The following is a 14,097-nucleotide window of genomic DNA, read 5'->3' on the forward strand; positions in this document are numbered from 1 at the left end:
ATGGGTGCTAGAGCAGGTCTAGGCAGAGCTGCAGTTTCAGATCGGGATTAGGGGAGGGGAACAGGCCCCTGCCCTCCTAAATGATTTTCCCTAATCCCAGTGCTGCTTTGTGTTAACAGACAGGAGTCTCCTTCCTCACTCACGTGGCTGCTGAATGACCATAAAAGAAACCTTAAAAATCAATAACCCACCACAAAAAAAAAAACCCTCAAACACCAAAAGAAGCCCCCCTTGCACGCCTGGGTGGAGGGGTTTGCGGGTGGTCCCGGTGCCAGAAGGCGAAACGCATTTTAACCTCTGTGTTTGTAGTTGCTGGAGAAGGAAATGCCCCTTTTCTTACAGAACGGGTCATCCACGTGGGGCAGGGCCCGGAAGCGCTTCCCGAGCCTGCTGCACCTCCGGGTCGGATCCCCCGGGATGGCCGGGGCGGCGGGGCCGCTGCTGCTCCTGCTCCTGCTCCTGGTCGTGCTGTGCTGCGGGGCTCAGCGCGGTGAGAGCCGAGACCCCCGCGCAGCCAACCCTGCCCTCCACCGAGCTCCCTGCCCGTCCTCCCCCGCGAGGGGAGCCACTCCCTGCCCGACAAACACTGAAAGTGGGGCTTGGAATGTTTTAAACCTTGTAACCGAACCCCCCCGAGCTGTAGAAGCGCCGATCGCAGTCGCTGCGGCAGCGCACCCCCCTCCAGCACCAACATCCAGGGATGTTCCCGCAGGAGCTGCGCTTGAAAATTGAACTTCTCGTGTCGAATCTCTTCCCCTTTCAGCTCCCGGAAAGGATGAAGGCATGGTGCAGCTGCCCGGAGGGACGTTCCAGATGGGATCCAGCTCCCTGGAGAGGAAGGGCGAGGAGGGGCCCGTCAGGGAGGTGACGGTGAAGCCGTTCGCTGTCGACAAACACCCCGTCACGAACAGGGATTTCAGGTGAGAGCGAAGGCTCTGCCGGGCGAGCCCTCGGTGCCCCGGGTGGCTGAGGGGAGGGTGCTGCTCTGGGTGTGGGTGCCGGGTCGTTTGGGGCTGGTGCCTGCGGTCTGAAAGCCAACGCTTGGGTGCTCCCAAAAAATGTGTCTGTCAGTAATAAATAACCCTACGAGTGCAGGCCAAAGCATCTTACCAGTGTACCTTGCAAACATCCTTCCTTTTTTTTATCCTTTCCTCCTCTTTCTTTCTCCTTGTTCCCTTCTCTTCCTCTTCCTTGTCCTCATTCCCCTCTCCCTTTTTCCTCTTATTCTTCTCCTCTTTAGCCTCTTCTTTTTCCTCTCCTCTTCTTCCTTCTCTTCTTTTTCTCCTCCTTTTCATTTTCTCCCCCTTCTCTTCTTTCCCCCTTCTCTTCTTCCCTTCCTTCTTCCTTTTGTCCTCCTGCTCCTCTACTTCTCCTCTGCTACTCCTCTTCCAAACACATCTATTTTTTGTGTATGTGCCTTTTTTTTTACTAATAGGGCCTTTCTACTTCAGGTTTCAGGTTCCTGTAGGTTCAATTCCCATTTGTAAATACCAGACCACTCCATGAATTTTATCAAAGCCCTTGTACAGAGCACTAATAAATGCACTGGGGGAAGTGCCTTTGCTTGCCTGGCTGAGCCCTTGTTGGTTAAAAACACTTCCTTGCACCAGAAACTGCCCAGTAATGGCAATTATTGCAATTTAGGCAACGGGGAAACAAATGGCGTAGAAGCAGAGTGAGATTACGCAGTAGTATGGGACATTTTTTTTCATTTTGGGGGCATTTACAACAGCATCTGCAGGTTTTATTGGCTTTTAAGGGATTTAGAATCTCTGCAATTGTTACATGTTATGGAAGGCCTGAGTGCAGGGTGAGTTTACCTGCAGAGGTAACATAAAAACGATCAGATCTGAGAACAGATGCATATTGAATGGTTTTATCTGTTAGATCTATATGGTTTTTCTGTTAAATCTATATCAATCCATATGGAACTGTGCTGGGGAGGAGCCAGGACTCTCTGGAGCTGGGGTGTCTGTGGGTCATGTACCTTTTGCCTTGCTCTGAACTTGCTGCATGCACACATTGCTGTATTTGGTGGTACAGCACTTGAAGATCTCTTACCCAGAAGCCTGAGCATGTTGTATTTATGCCAGGGAGTTTGTTAGAGAAAAGAAATACAAAACAGAAGCAGAAGCGTTTGGCTGGAGCTTTGTCTTTGAGGATTTCGTGTCCGAAGAGCTGAAAAAAAAAGTCACCCAAAAACTGGAGGTAAATCTAAACCCCACAGGGATGAGTTTCAGTGACAATGGGTTTGCTTTTCCACAGAGGAGCAGGTGCCTCTCAGTGCAGGGCCTGGCTGTTCTCAGGGGTTTTCCTTTAGTCTGGGGTGGTTTTGCTTTTGAACCTGACAGGGTTTTGAGCCCCAGGCTGAGCTGGGGTTGATTCCTGGTGCTCCCCTGTTCACATCCTCTGTGAGTGCTGTCAGAGCTGCTCCAGGGAGCTGTGACAGAGCAAAGCACATCTCAAAGTACTTCAATAATCAAACTTTAAACAGAAAAACTAAACCAGCACGAGCCTCTTGATCTATTTTCACTCTTAAAATCAGATGCCTCTGCTCTGTGGGAAAGCACCATCCCAGTACCTGTGATAACCCAGCTCAAAGTGCAGCTTTGAGCCATTTCCAGACTAACACACGCTGCTGTGGGACGGTGTCAGGGGGTGTCACCAGTTCAGGTGTCACCAGTTTACCTTTAATCTGGTGGTGTTTCTTTCCCCAGTCGGCCCCATGGTGGCTGCCCATCGAAAAGGCTTTTTGGAGACAGGTGAGTGAAAAACCTGCTGTGGTGAATCCTCTCCGTGCTGGGAGCTCGTGTGTGTGTCAGCGTGTGCTGAACCTTACTGACCGAAAATGGGGGGGAGGAAAAATAGCAGCTCTGCTGCATTTTCCATCCCTTCACCTCCTCCACCCCCCCAGTCCCTTTCTAATTCCAAATTTGATACGATCATTTCAAATCTGCTTGCTGTAATTCTTCCCAGCCCTCAGGCCCTGGCTCCAGCATAAAGGACAGGCTGGATTACCCGGTGCTGCACGTGAGCTGGAACGATGCACAGGCTTTCTGTGCCTGGAAAGGGAAGAGGCTCCCGACGGAGGAGGAGTGGGAATTTGCTGCCAGGGGAGGACTGGAGCGTATGTACCACAAGCTCTGACCCTTTTCCAAACCGAGACACTGAGTAGTGTTAGTTCCATCAGATCCAAACCTCCATCCTGGGATGTTTTCACGGGTTAACAGGGGGCAGAAAAGGGACGGGGAGGAGGTCAACCACTTCTTTTGGCCTGGGAGTCTAATAATAATAACAATAAGTAAATAATTAAGATGTTGCTGATTCCGGTCTCTCCTCGCTTCCTTGGCAGTGTCTGTAGGGATTAGACCCACAAGCCCTGTTCATATAATTATAAAACCAATCATAAAAGCCTGGTTAAAAACTGGAGTGACACAGGAGTAACAGGTGTCTTTTCCTCCTTGGCAGAAAGGCTGTATCCCTGGGGAAACAAGTTCCAGCCAAACCGTACAAATCTGTGGCAGGTGAGATCCTAAAAATCATCCCATCTGCGCTGAGCTCTCCTGAGGGTGGTGGTTAACTCGACCACTGCACTGGCTGCTGGTGCTGGGGAGCACTGGGGACTTAACTGCAGAGTACTGAAACTCAGCTCCTGGTGGGTTGTCCAAAATACCTTTAGAGAGAGCAGGGTCACCCCAGCTTCCCTGGGAAACCAGGATTTCAGTGCTTCTTAAAATTCATACATAAATTTGTTTGAAAAAGGGGGTTGTCTTGGGAGAACCTTAGGTGGTTGATCTCCTTTGGCCAGAAATGCTGCATAAATTTGCAACAGAGAGTTATTTGCCTAATTTAAGTGTGACACAGCCCCGTGAAAGGCAAGATTTTATGTTGTTTCTGTGGTGGTTCTTTGCTTGGAGTGATGTCTGTTCCCCCAGGGCGATTTCCCGCGGGTGGACACGGCTGAGGACGGTTATCACGGCGTCTCACCGGTGACAGCGTTCCCCCCTCAGAACAGCTATGGTACATCCTCCCCCTGCTCTGGGGGATCTGCTTCCTAAATTAACACTTGTTATAAAATCCTGTAGTTGTGGCAGAGTTTCAGATGTGACGTGGGATCACAGCAGCACCTTGATGGAATAGCTGAGCCCAGAAAAGCATTGCTGGTTGGTGCTGAAGTTGGCTGATGTGCACCCAGTGCACTCCAGTGCACCAAACCATCCCCTGCTTTTAATCAAAACTTGGTTATTTTCCAACTCAGTGTGATGTACCTGAAAATCCCCAGCACACTGGAGGGCAGTGGATGCCATGCCCTCACACAGATGGGAAATGATGAGAAACATTAAAGGCCCAGTTGTAAACTGGGGCCAGTTTGGAACACGGTAAAGACCTTCTGGTCCCAGTCTCACTGTTAAACCATGCTCTTGCAGTGATGCTTTGAATGTTGTGCCCCCTCTCACATCCCAAAGTGCTTTTGCAACCCTCACAAATGTGCTCTTGTAATCCTGACACAAAACCATCCCTGTCTCAGGGCTCTACGACCTGCTGGGAAACACCTGGGAGTGGACGGCGTCGGAGTTCCTGGCTCCAGGAAGGCCATCCAGGCAGGGGGCTCAGCACATGCAGGTCCTGAGAGGGGCCTCGTGGATTGACACTGCAGATGGGTCTGCAAACCACAGAGCTCGTGTTACCACCAGGTAGGTCTGGGCAAGGCCCAGGTGCTGCTGCTTTGCAGGGATTTCCTCTGGCCTGGTTTTATTTGGAATGGAGGTTTGTTTTGGAAGATAATTGTTTGTTCCTGCTCAGGTTTTTTTGAGAAGCAGCTGGGAGAACACACTACAAATACTGCTAAAACTTTCCTGCTATAAATCCAGCCCTAACTGCTTCTCAAACCATGAGTGTTTTCCATCGGGTATTTAGAATTAAATGCTTTTCTTGAAGTTATTCAAGGGAAGTGGAAGATGTTTCTAGTCTGTTACAGCAGGTCACATTAAATGATCTAAGTGTTAACTAGGAAGGGTTAATTTGGGGTTTCTTTTTCACTGTTGAGAATGGGGAACACACCAGACTCGGCCTCCGACAACCTCAGCTTCCGCTGCGCTGCCGACATCCCGCCTGTCACAGCCTGGAAAAGCCGGACCAAACCCGAGCTCTGAGGGGTCACTTGGGAAGACCTGAGGCATTTTCTCCTGTGGAGATGATCAGTAACCCCCAGCTGTCAATTCCATTAAACCCTGATGGTTTTAAAAAATTAAAAATAAATGCTTTCAGCTATAACTCCTTTGGGCACTGGGATGTCTGGGCGGGAGCAGCGACTGGGAACGGCAGGCAGGGGGGTTTGTCTTTAGGATCCATTTGGTGTGGCAGATATTCCAGCTCTCCTTTTGGTGTCCTTTTTAAAGAAGCAGAGGGGTGTATGTGTGTGGGACCAGGCAAGAGCTTCTCTGACCTCCAGCCCCACACCCACAGCCCCTCTGTGGTGTGTGTGGGGCTGCCATGAGAGGCAGCTGCCATGGGGGAAGTGATGGGGGCACATCCCTGGAATGGGGATTCCTTCATATATCAGTCTCCATCCCCTCGGGAAGTCCCAGCTTCAACCACCTGCTGAGCCTTCCCAGAAATAAAACGAGGCACCTTTATTGACCCTTGAGCAGTGAGAAAATAACGTGTTTGCTGGTTTCTAAGTGCACAGGTGTCACAAACCAGTGACCCACCTCTCCCAGGTGTTACAGCCAGCACAAAGGCTACAAACTGTCTGTGCACGAGCTCTGCACCAAACCTGATGGGACGAGGAGCCCTAAGCACATGGGTGGGCAGGGATGCCACTCAGGACACTGCTCATCACTCCTGCACCTCTGACTGTCCCAAAAGGGTCATGCTGCAGCTGGTTATGCCTCTATTAAAAGGTGACTTCTCCAAACCCATTCTTACAGTGGGACGAACCCCAGGGGCAAATCACAGCCGGGTCTGCATTTGCACCTGACCCGAGGCCAGCGAAAGAGAAGGAAAGAAAAAAATCCCCACTTTGTTTCCAGAGATTTTACTCGCCTATCGAGAGCCAAATCACAGGCTTCCACAGGGTGATCAGAACAGCTCTTCCTCGGCTGCCAGGGTCAGCAGGATGGCCTTGCAGGTGTTCTCGAAGAGGGCAGCCCTGTTCTGGGCCTCCCCCTTCTTCACCCAGTGCCGGTAGGTCCTGAAGGCACAGGCGTCGATGAGCTTCCGGACGGGCTTCAGGGCGTAGGGGTCGCGCACCACCAGCTCCCTGGTGACCGACTTCACCAGCCGGTACTGGTAGTAAATCCGGACTGAGGCCAGGACGGTCAGACAGATCACCTGCAGCACAGGGGGACAGGCTGGGATCCCTGGGCACTCCTACAACACGACCAGGTCGGTCCCGGTGTGTCCCGTGCGGCCGCTTCTCCGTGTGGAGGAGTTTGGGGGAGAGCCCGGCTTCTGGCACAGGTGTTTAGTCCATGAGGGGCAGGCAGAGGTCATGGATTTGTGCCAGGGAATCATAGAATGGTTTAGGTTGGAAGGGACCTCAAAGCTCATCTTGTCCCAGCCCCCTGCCATGGGCAGGGACACCTTCCACTAGACCAGGTTGCTCCAAGCCCTGGCCTGAACACTTCCAGGGCTGCAGCATCCACAATTTCTCTGGGCAACCTGCGCCAGGGCCTCCCCACCCTCACAGGGAAGAATTTCTTCCTTATATCTAATCTAACCCTGCTCTCTGTCAGTGTGAAGCTATTTCCCCTTGTCCTGTCACTCCAGGCCCTTGTCCAAAGTCCCTCTCCAGCTCTCTTGGAGCCCCTTTAGGCACTGGAAGGGGCTCTGAGGTCTCCCTGGAGCCTTCTCTTCTCCAGACTTAACAACCCTATCTCTTACATAATATTTTTTTTGGAAGTGAGAGGCAAGTTTTTCTCTTCTCTTATTTAACCCCCATTCATCCTGTGATAAAGCCCTTAGGAAGTACCAGTACACTGAAGTGCTTGGAGAGCAATCCTCACCCAGGCTGCCGCATCCTCCCAAAACCCAGCTCCATCAGCCTTGCTGAACTCCCAGTTTCTCCCGGCTCAGCTGGGAAACCCCTCCTCCTGCTGGCTCCTGCAGCTCCCAAGCTCCTCCTCACCTTGAATTTCCGGAAGGGGCTGAAGTGCCGGACCTCCTCCGCGTCGTACTGCTGGAAGAAGGGGTGTGCCAGCGCCTGCCCAGCCGTGTACCGCTGCCGGGGGTCCACCACCAGGAACCGGGAGATCTGCAGGGGGACGCCCAGATGTATCCCAGGTGTCTGCAACACCCCCCTGCACTCCGATTTTTCCCATACCAAGCACCTACCAGGTCCTTGACGGTGTCGGAGCGGTCGTCCCACTCCGGGGAGCTGAACTGGTAGTCCCCGTTCATGATCATCCGCAGCATCAGCATCTGCTTGCGGTGCCAGAAGGGAGGGGAGCCGGCCAGCAAGGTGTACATGATCACCCCGGTGCTCCACCTGTGGGCAGCCCAAATTGAGCCTCCAGCCCCCCACGTGGCACCCCAGTGGTGGCTACACTTGCCTTTGCCTCCCTGGAAAACCAGGAGGAAACTGCCCTGGGTGGTGCCAGTGAGGGAGGCTGAGCTGCTGCTGAGGCTTGTTAACTCTGAGGGGTGATGAGGAGCAGCTGCCCTGCTGCTGGGGAGGGGTTTGAGCTGAGCTGATGTGGAGCTGCTCCCTGGATGCTGCAGGATGAAGCTGAGAGATGGAGGTATTTGCCTTTCTTGGATTTTTTAGGGGAAGGAGAGGATGTGGGAGGGTGGGATGCAGTGGTGCTCTGAGATGTTCAGCTCAGGCTGTGGTGTGCAAAGTGTCCTGCCATGGCAGTTAACAGTGATATTTAAACTGGAAAGGAACTGAAATGCCCTGGTGTGTTTTGAGGGCTTGGTTACGGCTCTGAGCACTGAGGACCTGAGCCTGAAGCCACCAGAGATGGTGGCAAAGTTCCTGTGGGGCTCTGAAAGGCTGTCCTGAGCTGGCTGCTCTCCCAGGGGCTGCCTCAGGTTCATGTGTGTTTAAACAAGGTGTGTGATGTGTCTTGGAGCTCAGCTGAGTTGACTTCTATGAACAGAAAGTGTTGCTTTGCTTCCTCCCTGATGGGGTAAAGGCTGCTTCTCCCCCTGCTCTGTGCCTGAGCTCCCTGGTCACCAGGACAGCCCCTTGCAGCTGCCAGGGTTGTTATTTAACTCTTTTCAAACACTCTAATGGGTTCCTATTGGCACAACTCTGGCTGTGCCTCAAACCAAGTGTGTTTTGGGAACAGCCCAAGGGGGAGGTGTGGGGGCAGCGTCTCACTCACATATCGACCTCCTTCCCGTAGCCTTGGTGCTCGTCATCCATGGAGCACTGCAGGATCTCGGGGGCCAGGTATCCAGGTGTGCCACAGATCTCTGAGGAGACAGGGCAGAGCATCCCCCTGAGCCACCCAGGGGGTTTGTGCCACCCCCACCCACCCCGGAGCAGTCAGTGAGGGGGAACTGGATCCCAGGTGGGATCTTTGCTGTGGGATGGTGCTCCCAGGAGTAACTGCAACTCAGAGGTGGCTTTTCTTGGTCAGTTATAGTGGCTAAAAAGCGAGTGAACAGAGGGATGGGGATGCTGCTGGGAGGGAATGACTGTTGTTGGATCTGTGGCTCTTTGCAGGTAGGAGTTGGGGGAAAAAATGTTGGGCAGTACATGGACAGGGTAATGAGGATCAACTCATTGATGGAGGAAAAAAGACATGGAAAGAATAGGATGGTTTTCCTAAGGGACAGCAACTTTTTCATGGCAAGGAGAGTGGCGTGGAGGCCGAGGGCAGGCAGAACTCATGTGTGAGCAGGAGAGCACCCCAAGACCAGCACCAGTTTGCACCCACGGCAGAGAGACTGGCCCAAGGAGACAGTGGGGCTGGAAAAACTCCACTGACTCCCATGGGCACTGCAACAACATTCCAGCATCACCCTCACCTTGCCATCCTCCTACCTTTGAGCTTCTCATTCTCGTTCAGCTGGCAGGAGAAGCCAAAATCTGTCAGCTTAATGTTCATGTCATCATCCAGGAGGATGTTCTCCGGCTTCAGGTCCCGGTGGACGATGTTGATGGAATGGAGGTACTGGATCACTTCCAGCAGCGCTCGCATGATCTTCCTGGGGATGGATGGCAACACATGTCCTATCCCAAATGCACCACGCTCCCAGGGATGGGGATGGGGAGAGGGACACAGCACAGGAGCACAGCCTGGGGTGCTGTTTTGTCCATGAGTGCCGTGCTGGCTGCAGGGTTGTCCCTCAAAACCACGCTGTGCTTTTGCAACATGATTTTCAGCCATCTGCATCTGGCCTTACCTGGTTTCTTTCTCGCTCAAGGTGACCTTCTCGGTGAGGTAGTCGAAGAGCTCCCCTCTCTTCATCCTGCATGAGGTGGGGGAAACAGAGTCAGGCAGTGGCTGAGCTGTAATGGCAAACCAGGGCGGTGGCACCCAGGGGTTGCTGCCCCTTAACAATCCAGGGCACCCATTGCACAAAATAAACAGTTGACTTGTTAGTAAAAAGGGTAAAAATGCCTTTATATATTTCTGTAAAACATCAGGTGGCAGGAGAAAAGGCTGTGCCTGGAGAGGGCAGGTTGTGGACAGAATCACAGTATTGTTAAGGTTGGAAAAGACCTTTAAGATCATCAAGTCCAACCATCAAAGATGGGACAGGGACGGGGCTCTCTCAGTGCCATCCCCCTCCACTGACATCCATCCCACTGCCCTGGCATCGAGAGCTGTGGCATCACAGACACCCTGGTCCCACTGAGCATATAAATAACCCACAGGGGTGCATGACAGCTCCCACCAAATGTTACAGGGAAACCTGAGCTGCTGACGGAGGGGAAACAGTGCTGGCAGCAAGGCTGCAATGAGCTGGCTCGATTCTACCTTAAGCAAGAGCTGGTTGTGCCCCAACTTTGCCCTACCTGGGGCCAATCTGCAGAGAGGGAATGGGCCTGGGATGCTGGGCAAGCTGGTACTTACAGGTCAAACACCAAGAAGAAGAAGGTGCTGGATTCATAGCTGTCCTTCAGCTGGACTGCAATAAAACAGGGGGGCTGTGAGCGCAGTGTATAGCATGTTCCTGTCTGTTAACAGGCTAAGATTGCTGATTTAATTGCTAACAGAATTAATGAGGAGTTGATCTGCACTAGTGTTTTGGCTGGGAGACAGCACGGGCACTGCTGGTGTGTGTGTCGAGGCAGAACAAACAACACTCTGAGCAGGTGCCCTGTGTCGTGTTACAACCATCAGAGCTCTGACCTTCCAGGGATTTCATCCCCAAAACCATTCCTGGGGGACACACTGGAGACTTAAACAGGGCAGAAAACCCCCTTGCCCTGACTTACTGACGTTGGGGTGGCCTGAGACTTTGCGGAGGATGTCGATCTCCTTGGTGGTGGCTTCCCGCAGCTCCTGCACCTCCTTGGGGGAGATGTTTCCCGCCGTGATGTCGATGATCTTCACGGCATATTCCTGCCTGGTGGTTTTGTGGATGCACCGACGGACGACGCTGCTCACCCCCCTGCCAGGGGCGACACAGACAGGATGGGGGTTCCACTCCTGCCCACCCAACCCGACCCCACGGCCGTGCCAGCGGCACCTGGGCCGGTCGGTATTTTGTGCACGAGCGGGTCTCGCTCTGTCGCCCTGTCTCGGTGGGACAGGAGGTTTTTGAGCTGATGGAAAGTGCTGTTCCATGCTATTTTTAGCCCCATGCTGCTGTGGGCCCTGTTTGTATCAGATTCCCAGGGAACACTGTTCCTATCGGGTACTGGAATGCGTGAAACCAAAACAAGCTGTTTGCCAAGAACAGGCTTTACCTGCCCAAAACCTCCTTCGGTTCATATTTTTCATAAAACTCCTTGGATGAGTTCCAGTCTGGTAGCTCTTCTTCCTTGGTCATCTCTGGCTCCTATCTGGCAGCACTCTGCAGGCACAAAGGGACTGCAAGGAGAAAAGAGTGAGGACAGGCACTGGCTGCCCCCAGGGCTGGGACCCTTGATGCCTTCTGGAGGAGAAAATACTGAGGAGGAAGGAGGAGGAGGACAATCCTGGACCAAAGACCCAACAGGATTATTTTTCTGGTTGGAAAAGCCAAGCTTTGCCCTTGGGACCTTGTGGAGATCCCACTGAGAACAGGAGAAATCCCACTGGATTCCCCCATAGCCTGGCTGTCCCAAGGGGCAGAACCAGCCTGGCTGGGGCAAGGCTTTGGGGAGCACTGCAGCACCTCAAAACCTGATCCCTTCCCACACCCAGCTCACAGGGCAAGTAGCAACCTCCAGGATCATCACCCCATGCCAACGCCACCCAAAGTCCCTTGCCAAGTGCTGGAATCTGCCTTTTTCTTCTTTCCTTTTTTTTTTCCTTATTAAGACGACAAAATTATCTTTCCCTGAGAACAAGGAGGAAAAAAATAGTGTTTAAAGGGAAGGGAAAAGGACTAAGGAGGTAAAACAGGTGGTGAGAGCCAGCGAAGCAGCAAGAGGGGCTCAGTGGGTCAGTGTGCAGGCGGGGAACTGAGTGCTGTGGGGTCAGTCAGGGCCAAGCCAGCATGAGGACAGCAGCTGAACAAGCTTCCTCAGCCACTTGTGTGCAGCTGCCAGCAGCTTCCAAAACTCCTGTAAGGCTCTTATCTCATTTCTTTTTCCTATTTCGGGGTTGGTTTTTTTTCGCCAGAGGAGGAGCAGTTTGACAGTATTTTGGAAGGGGCATGGGATATCATCAGTACTCCTGATCCTTAATTTTACTGGCTTTTCCCTTTAAGCTCTGGCAACTGGATGTTTTCAGCTTCCTTCTGTGCCCCTACACGGACTCCAAGCAACTAGGATGGAAAGCAGCTCTTACAAGCTTGGGCAGCAAAACCGTCACTTTGGGGTGACAGTTTGTTGCTGGGTGGGGGAAAGAGGCAGGCAGGAGATCCCCAGTACTGCAGGCTTTTCCTCATTCCCCCTCTCCAGGGCACTGGCATCTCTAAGTACATTTAAATCTCATTATCAGTGTGTATCTGTCCTGACCTGGTTGTAAAGACTGATCGGGTGTTTTGGGTGTCTGGCTGCTGGGTGTCTAACACGGGCTGTTCTAAACAGCCGTAAGTTTGACTTCATTTATAAAATTTTAGCCGTTGGAAATATTACAAGCAATGCCAAAGCAAGCCTGAGCTGGAATTATAAACGAGAGGCGGGATCAGGAAGTAGGGAAAATAAAATATCTCTGAGGTGGAGGAGAACCAACAACTTTGATTCTTTTTGAAGTGAAAAATCCACATCCTGGAGGGGTTGGTGTTGTGGGGAAGGGCTGGAGGTTGGGGGGGTGCATCCGTGGAGCACTGCCGGGAGAGAGAAGTGTGGGATCCATGTGCCGCCTTCTCCTGGGACGAGAGAGCCCGGGAGTTTGTGCATAACACCCTGGAATTATATAAGCAGCCGGTCCATGGCACTAACGGGATACGCTGGGACTGCAGGGAAGGGGCAAAGGGGGGAATTTTCTGTCTGGGGAAGACGCGCCGGGCATCGCCCCCCGCCCGCAGCTGCCACCGGGGAGGGGGTCCAAAGTTCGCCTTCCTCGATATCGAATAACGTGCAAATACCGACCGGGATAAACCTGGAAAGCTCAAGCTAAACTCAGCTTTTAGGCCGGTTTTTAGCACTGGAGCTCCCCCTTCTCGCCCCCAGCCGAAAACCGGCTCCGGGTGTTTCTACCGCGACCCTCCCGCCGCCGCACCCGGAGACAAATAAAAACGCTGAAAAAAACAGGAGTTTTGCGGGGCAGCGACACCCCCCCCCCCCACACACACACACACCCCACCACCACCAGCAGCCCCTTTTTCGCCCGCCCCGAACGCGGCCGGTCCCCCCCGCCCCGGCGGGGCCTCACCTCGCTGAGGGCGGCCCGGGCTGGGCCCAGGCCTGGCGCCAGGAGCCGCCGCCGGGAGCCGGGCGCTCGGGGCCGGGATCCGAGCGCTCAGGGCCGGGATCCGAGCGCTCAGGGCCGGGATCCGAGCGCTCAGGGCCGCCCGCCGCCGCCCGGCCGCGGATAAAGCGCAGCGCGAGTTGGCAGCGGCGGGCGCCGGGCGGGCATGGCCGGGCAAGGGGCGAGGGGGGGGCCCGGGGGCCGCCCCGGAGCTGCGGGACTTCCCCGCCGCGCCGCCCGGGTTTAATTAACCCTTGGGCGGCTGAGCCCCGCGGGGCCCCCGCGCCGCTCGCTCCTCCCGCGGGGGTGTTGCCGTGCAGGCGGCTGCGGCATCCGGGATTCCCCCGGTGCGTCGCCAGGCCCGCCCGGGGGCAGCGCTGCGGGGATGGAAAGGGCGGGCGGCGGTGGGAGCGTGGAGTCGTGGAATTGTCGAGGTGGGAAGGGAGCTTTGAAGTCATCCGGTCCAGCCGTGCGCCCAGTTAACCCCTAAACCACATCACGCAGCTCCTCTTAAACACCTCCAGGTATGGCAACTCCACCACCTCCCTGGGCAACCTGTGCCAAGGTGACCTGACCACCCCAACAATGAAAAAAGTTTTTATAGTATCTAATCTGAATCTCCTGTCTCATCTTAAGGCCATTTCCTCTCACAGTTTGGCCCAAACTGGTTTTATTTCTGTTGCAGCTGGGAGCTTCATCAGCAGAGGCAAAGCTACTCGTGTCGGTGTCACCAGCCCTCATTCCTCATGTGTGAGGTGACCCTTCCCCCAGGAGTTGGACTTGATGATCCCGATGGGTTCCTTCCAACTCAATATTCTATGATTTTGAACACTGATTTAATCCTTTCACTTCCAGGAACTGCAGATGAGAAGCGAAGGGCTTTAGGAACAGGCAGAATATCCAGCGGCATAAAAGCGGTTCAGGAAAAACAGGTCATGCCATAAAAGGTATTTTTATCAGGAATTGCACTTTTCAGAGCAGGGTTATTCCCCACCACACTCCCATGTAGGAGCACACGCTATCCAGGGTTTACCAGAGAAGTGCAGCAAGGTATTTACTCTGCAAGCTCCAAGGATTTGAGGAAGGCATGAGCTGGCTGCTCCCTCCCATGGAAAGAGGAGGGTTTGCACTTTGC

At 53.6% G+C, this 14,097-nt stretch overlaps 2 protein-coding genes and 1 long non-coding RNA gene across 3 annotated transcripts; 1 reads left to right on the forward strand and 2 right to left on the reverse strand.

Moving 5' to 3' along the window:
- The first annotated feature begins 395 nt into the window (after positions 1 to 395).
- Positions 396 to 5,274, forward strand: SUMF2 (sulfatase modifying factor 2). Its single transcript, XM_032707331.1, has 9 exons — positions 396 to 490; positions 764 to 920; positions 2,094 to 2,208; positions 2,718 to 2,762; positions 2,977 to 3,127; positions 3,469 to 3,524; positions 3,936 to 4,020; positions 4,529 to 4,694; positions 5,048 to 5,274. Exons 1-9 carry the CDS (start codon positions 418 to 420, stop codon positions 5,151 to 5,153), a joined length of 954 nt encoding a protein of 317 aa, XP_032563222.1. The 5' UTR covers positions 396 to 417; the 3' UTR covers positions 5,154 to 5,274.
- LOC116796607 lies at positions 1,710 to 3,636 on the reverse strand. Its single transcript, XR_004360432.1, has 2 exons — positions 3,149 to 3,636; positions 1,710 to 2,834 (listed from the first exon to the last, which is right to left on the reverse strand). It is a non-coding gene; the product is annotated as an uncharacterized LOC116796607 (long non-coding RNA).
- Positions 5,275 to 6,021: 747 nt separating the features above from the next.
- On the reverse strand, positions 6,022 to 13,036 carry PHKG1 (phosphorylase kinase catalytic subunit gamma 1). Its single transcript, XM_032707330.1, has 10 exons — positions 12,927 to 13,036; positions 10,871 to 10,994; positions 10,397 to 10,572; positions 10,032 to 10,086; positions 9,358 to 9,423; positions 8,996 to 9,159; positions 8,331 to 8,421; positions 7,336 to 7,489; positions 7,130 to 7,255; positions 6,022 to 6,333 (listed from the first exon to the last, which is right to left on the reverse strand). Exons 2-10 carry the CDS (start codon positions 10,951 to 10,953, stop codon positions 6,082 to 6,084), a joined length of 1,167 nt encoding a protein of 388 aa, XP_032563221.1. The 5' UTR covers positions 10,954 to 10,994; positions 12,927 to 13,036; the 3' UTR covers positions 6,022 to 6,081.
- Positions 13,037 to 14,097: the final 1,061 nt, after the last annotated feature.

The sequence above is a fragment of the Chiroxiphia lanceolata genome, chromosome 20 (assembly GCF_009829145.1).
Source record: "Chiroxiphia lanceolata isolate bChiLan1 chromosome 20, bChiLan1.pri, whole genome shotgun sequence".
In the NCBI taxonomy this organism is placed as follows: domain Eukaryota; kingdom Metazoa; phylum Chordata; class Aves; order Passeriformes; family Pipridae; genus Chiroxiphia; species Chiroxiphia lanceolata.

Excerpts from the sequence above, each read along its gene's own strand:
- PHKG1 (XM_032707330.1), bottom strand. The coding sequence starts at position 10,953 with ATGACCAAGGAAGAAGAGCTACCAGACTGGAACTCATCCAAGGAGTTT. Across the intron at positions 7,256-7,335 it reads CCGACACCGTCAAGGACCTG|ATCTCCCGGTTCCTGGTGGT; the intron begins GTAGGTGCTTGG and ends GTCCCCCTGCAG. Across the intron at positions 6,334-7,129 it reads GCCCCTTCCGGAAATTCAAG|GTGATCTGTCTGACCGTCCT; the intron begins GTGAGGAGGAGC and ends CCTGTGCTGCAG.
- SUMF2 (XM_032707331.1), top strand. The coding sequence starts at position 418 with ATGGCCGGGGCGGCGGGGCCGCTGCTGCTCCTGCTCCTGCTCCTGGTC. Across the intron at positions 3,525-3,935 it reads ACCGTACAAATCTGTGGCAG|GGCGATTTCCCGCGGGTGGA; the intron begins GTGAGATCCTAA and ends CTGTTCCCCCAG. Across the intron at positions 4,021-4,528 it reads CCCCCCTCAGAACAGCTATG|GGCTCTACGACCTGCTGGGA; the intron begins GTACATCCTCCC and ends TCCCTGTCTCAG.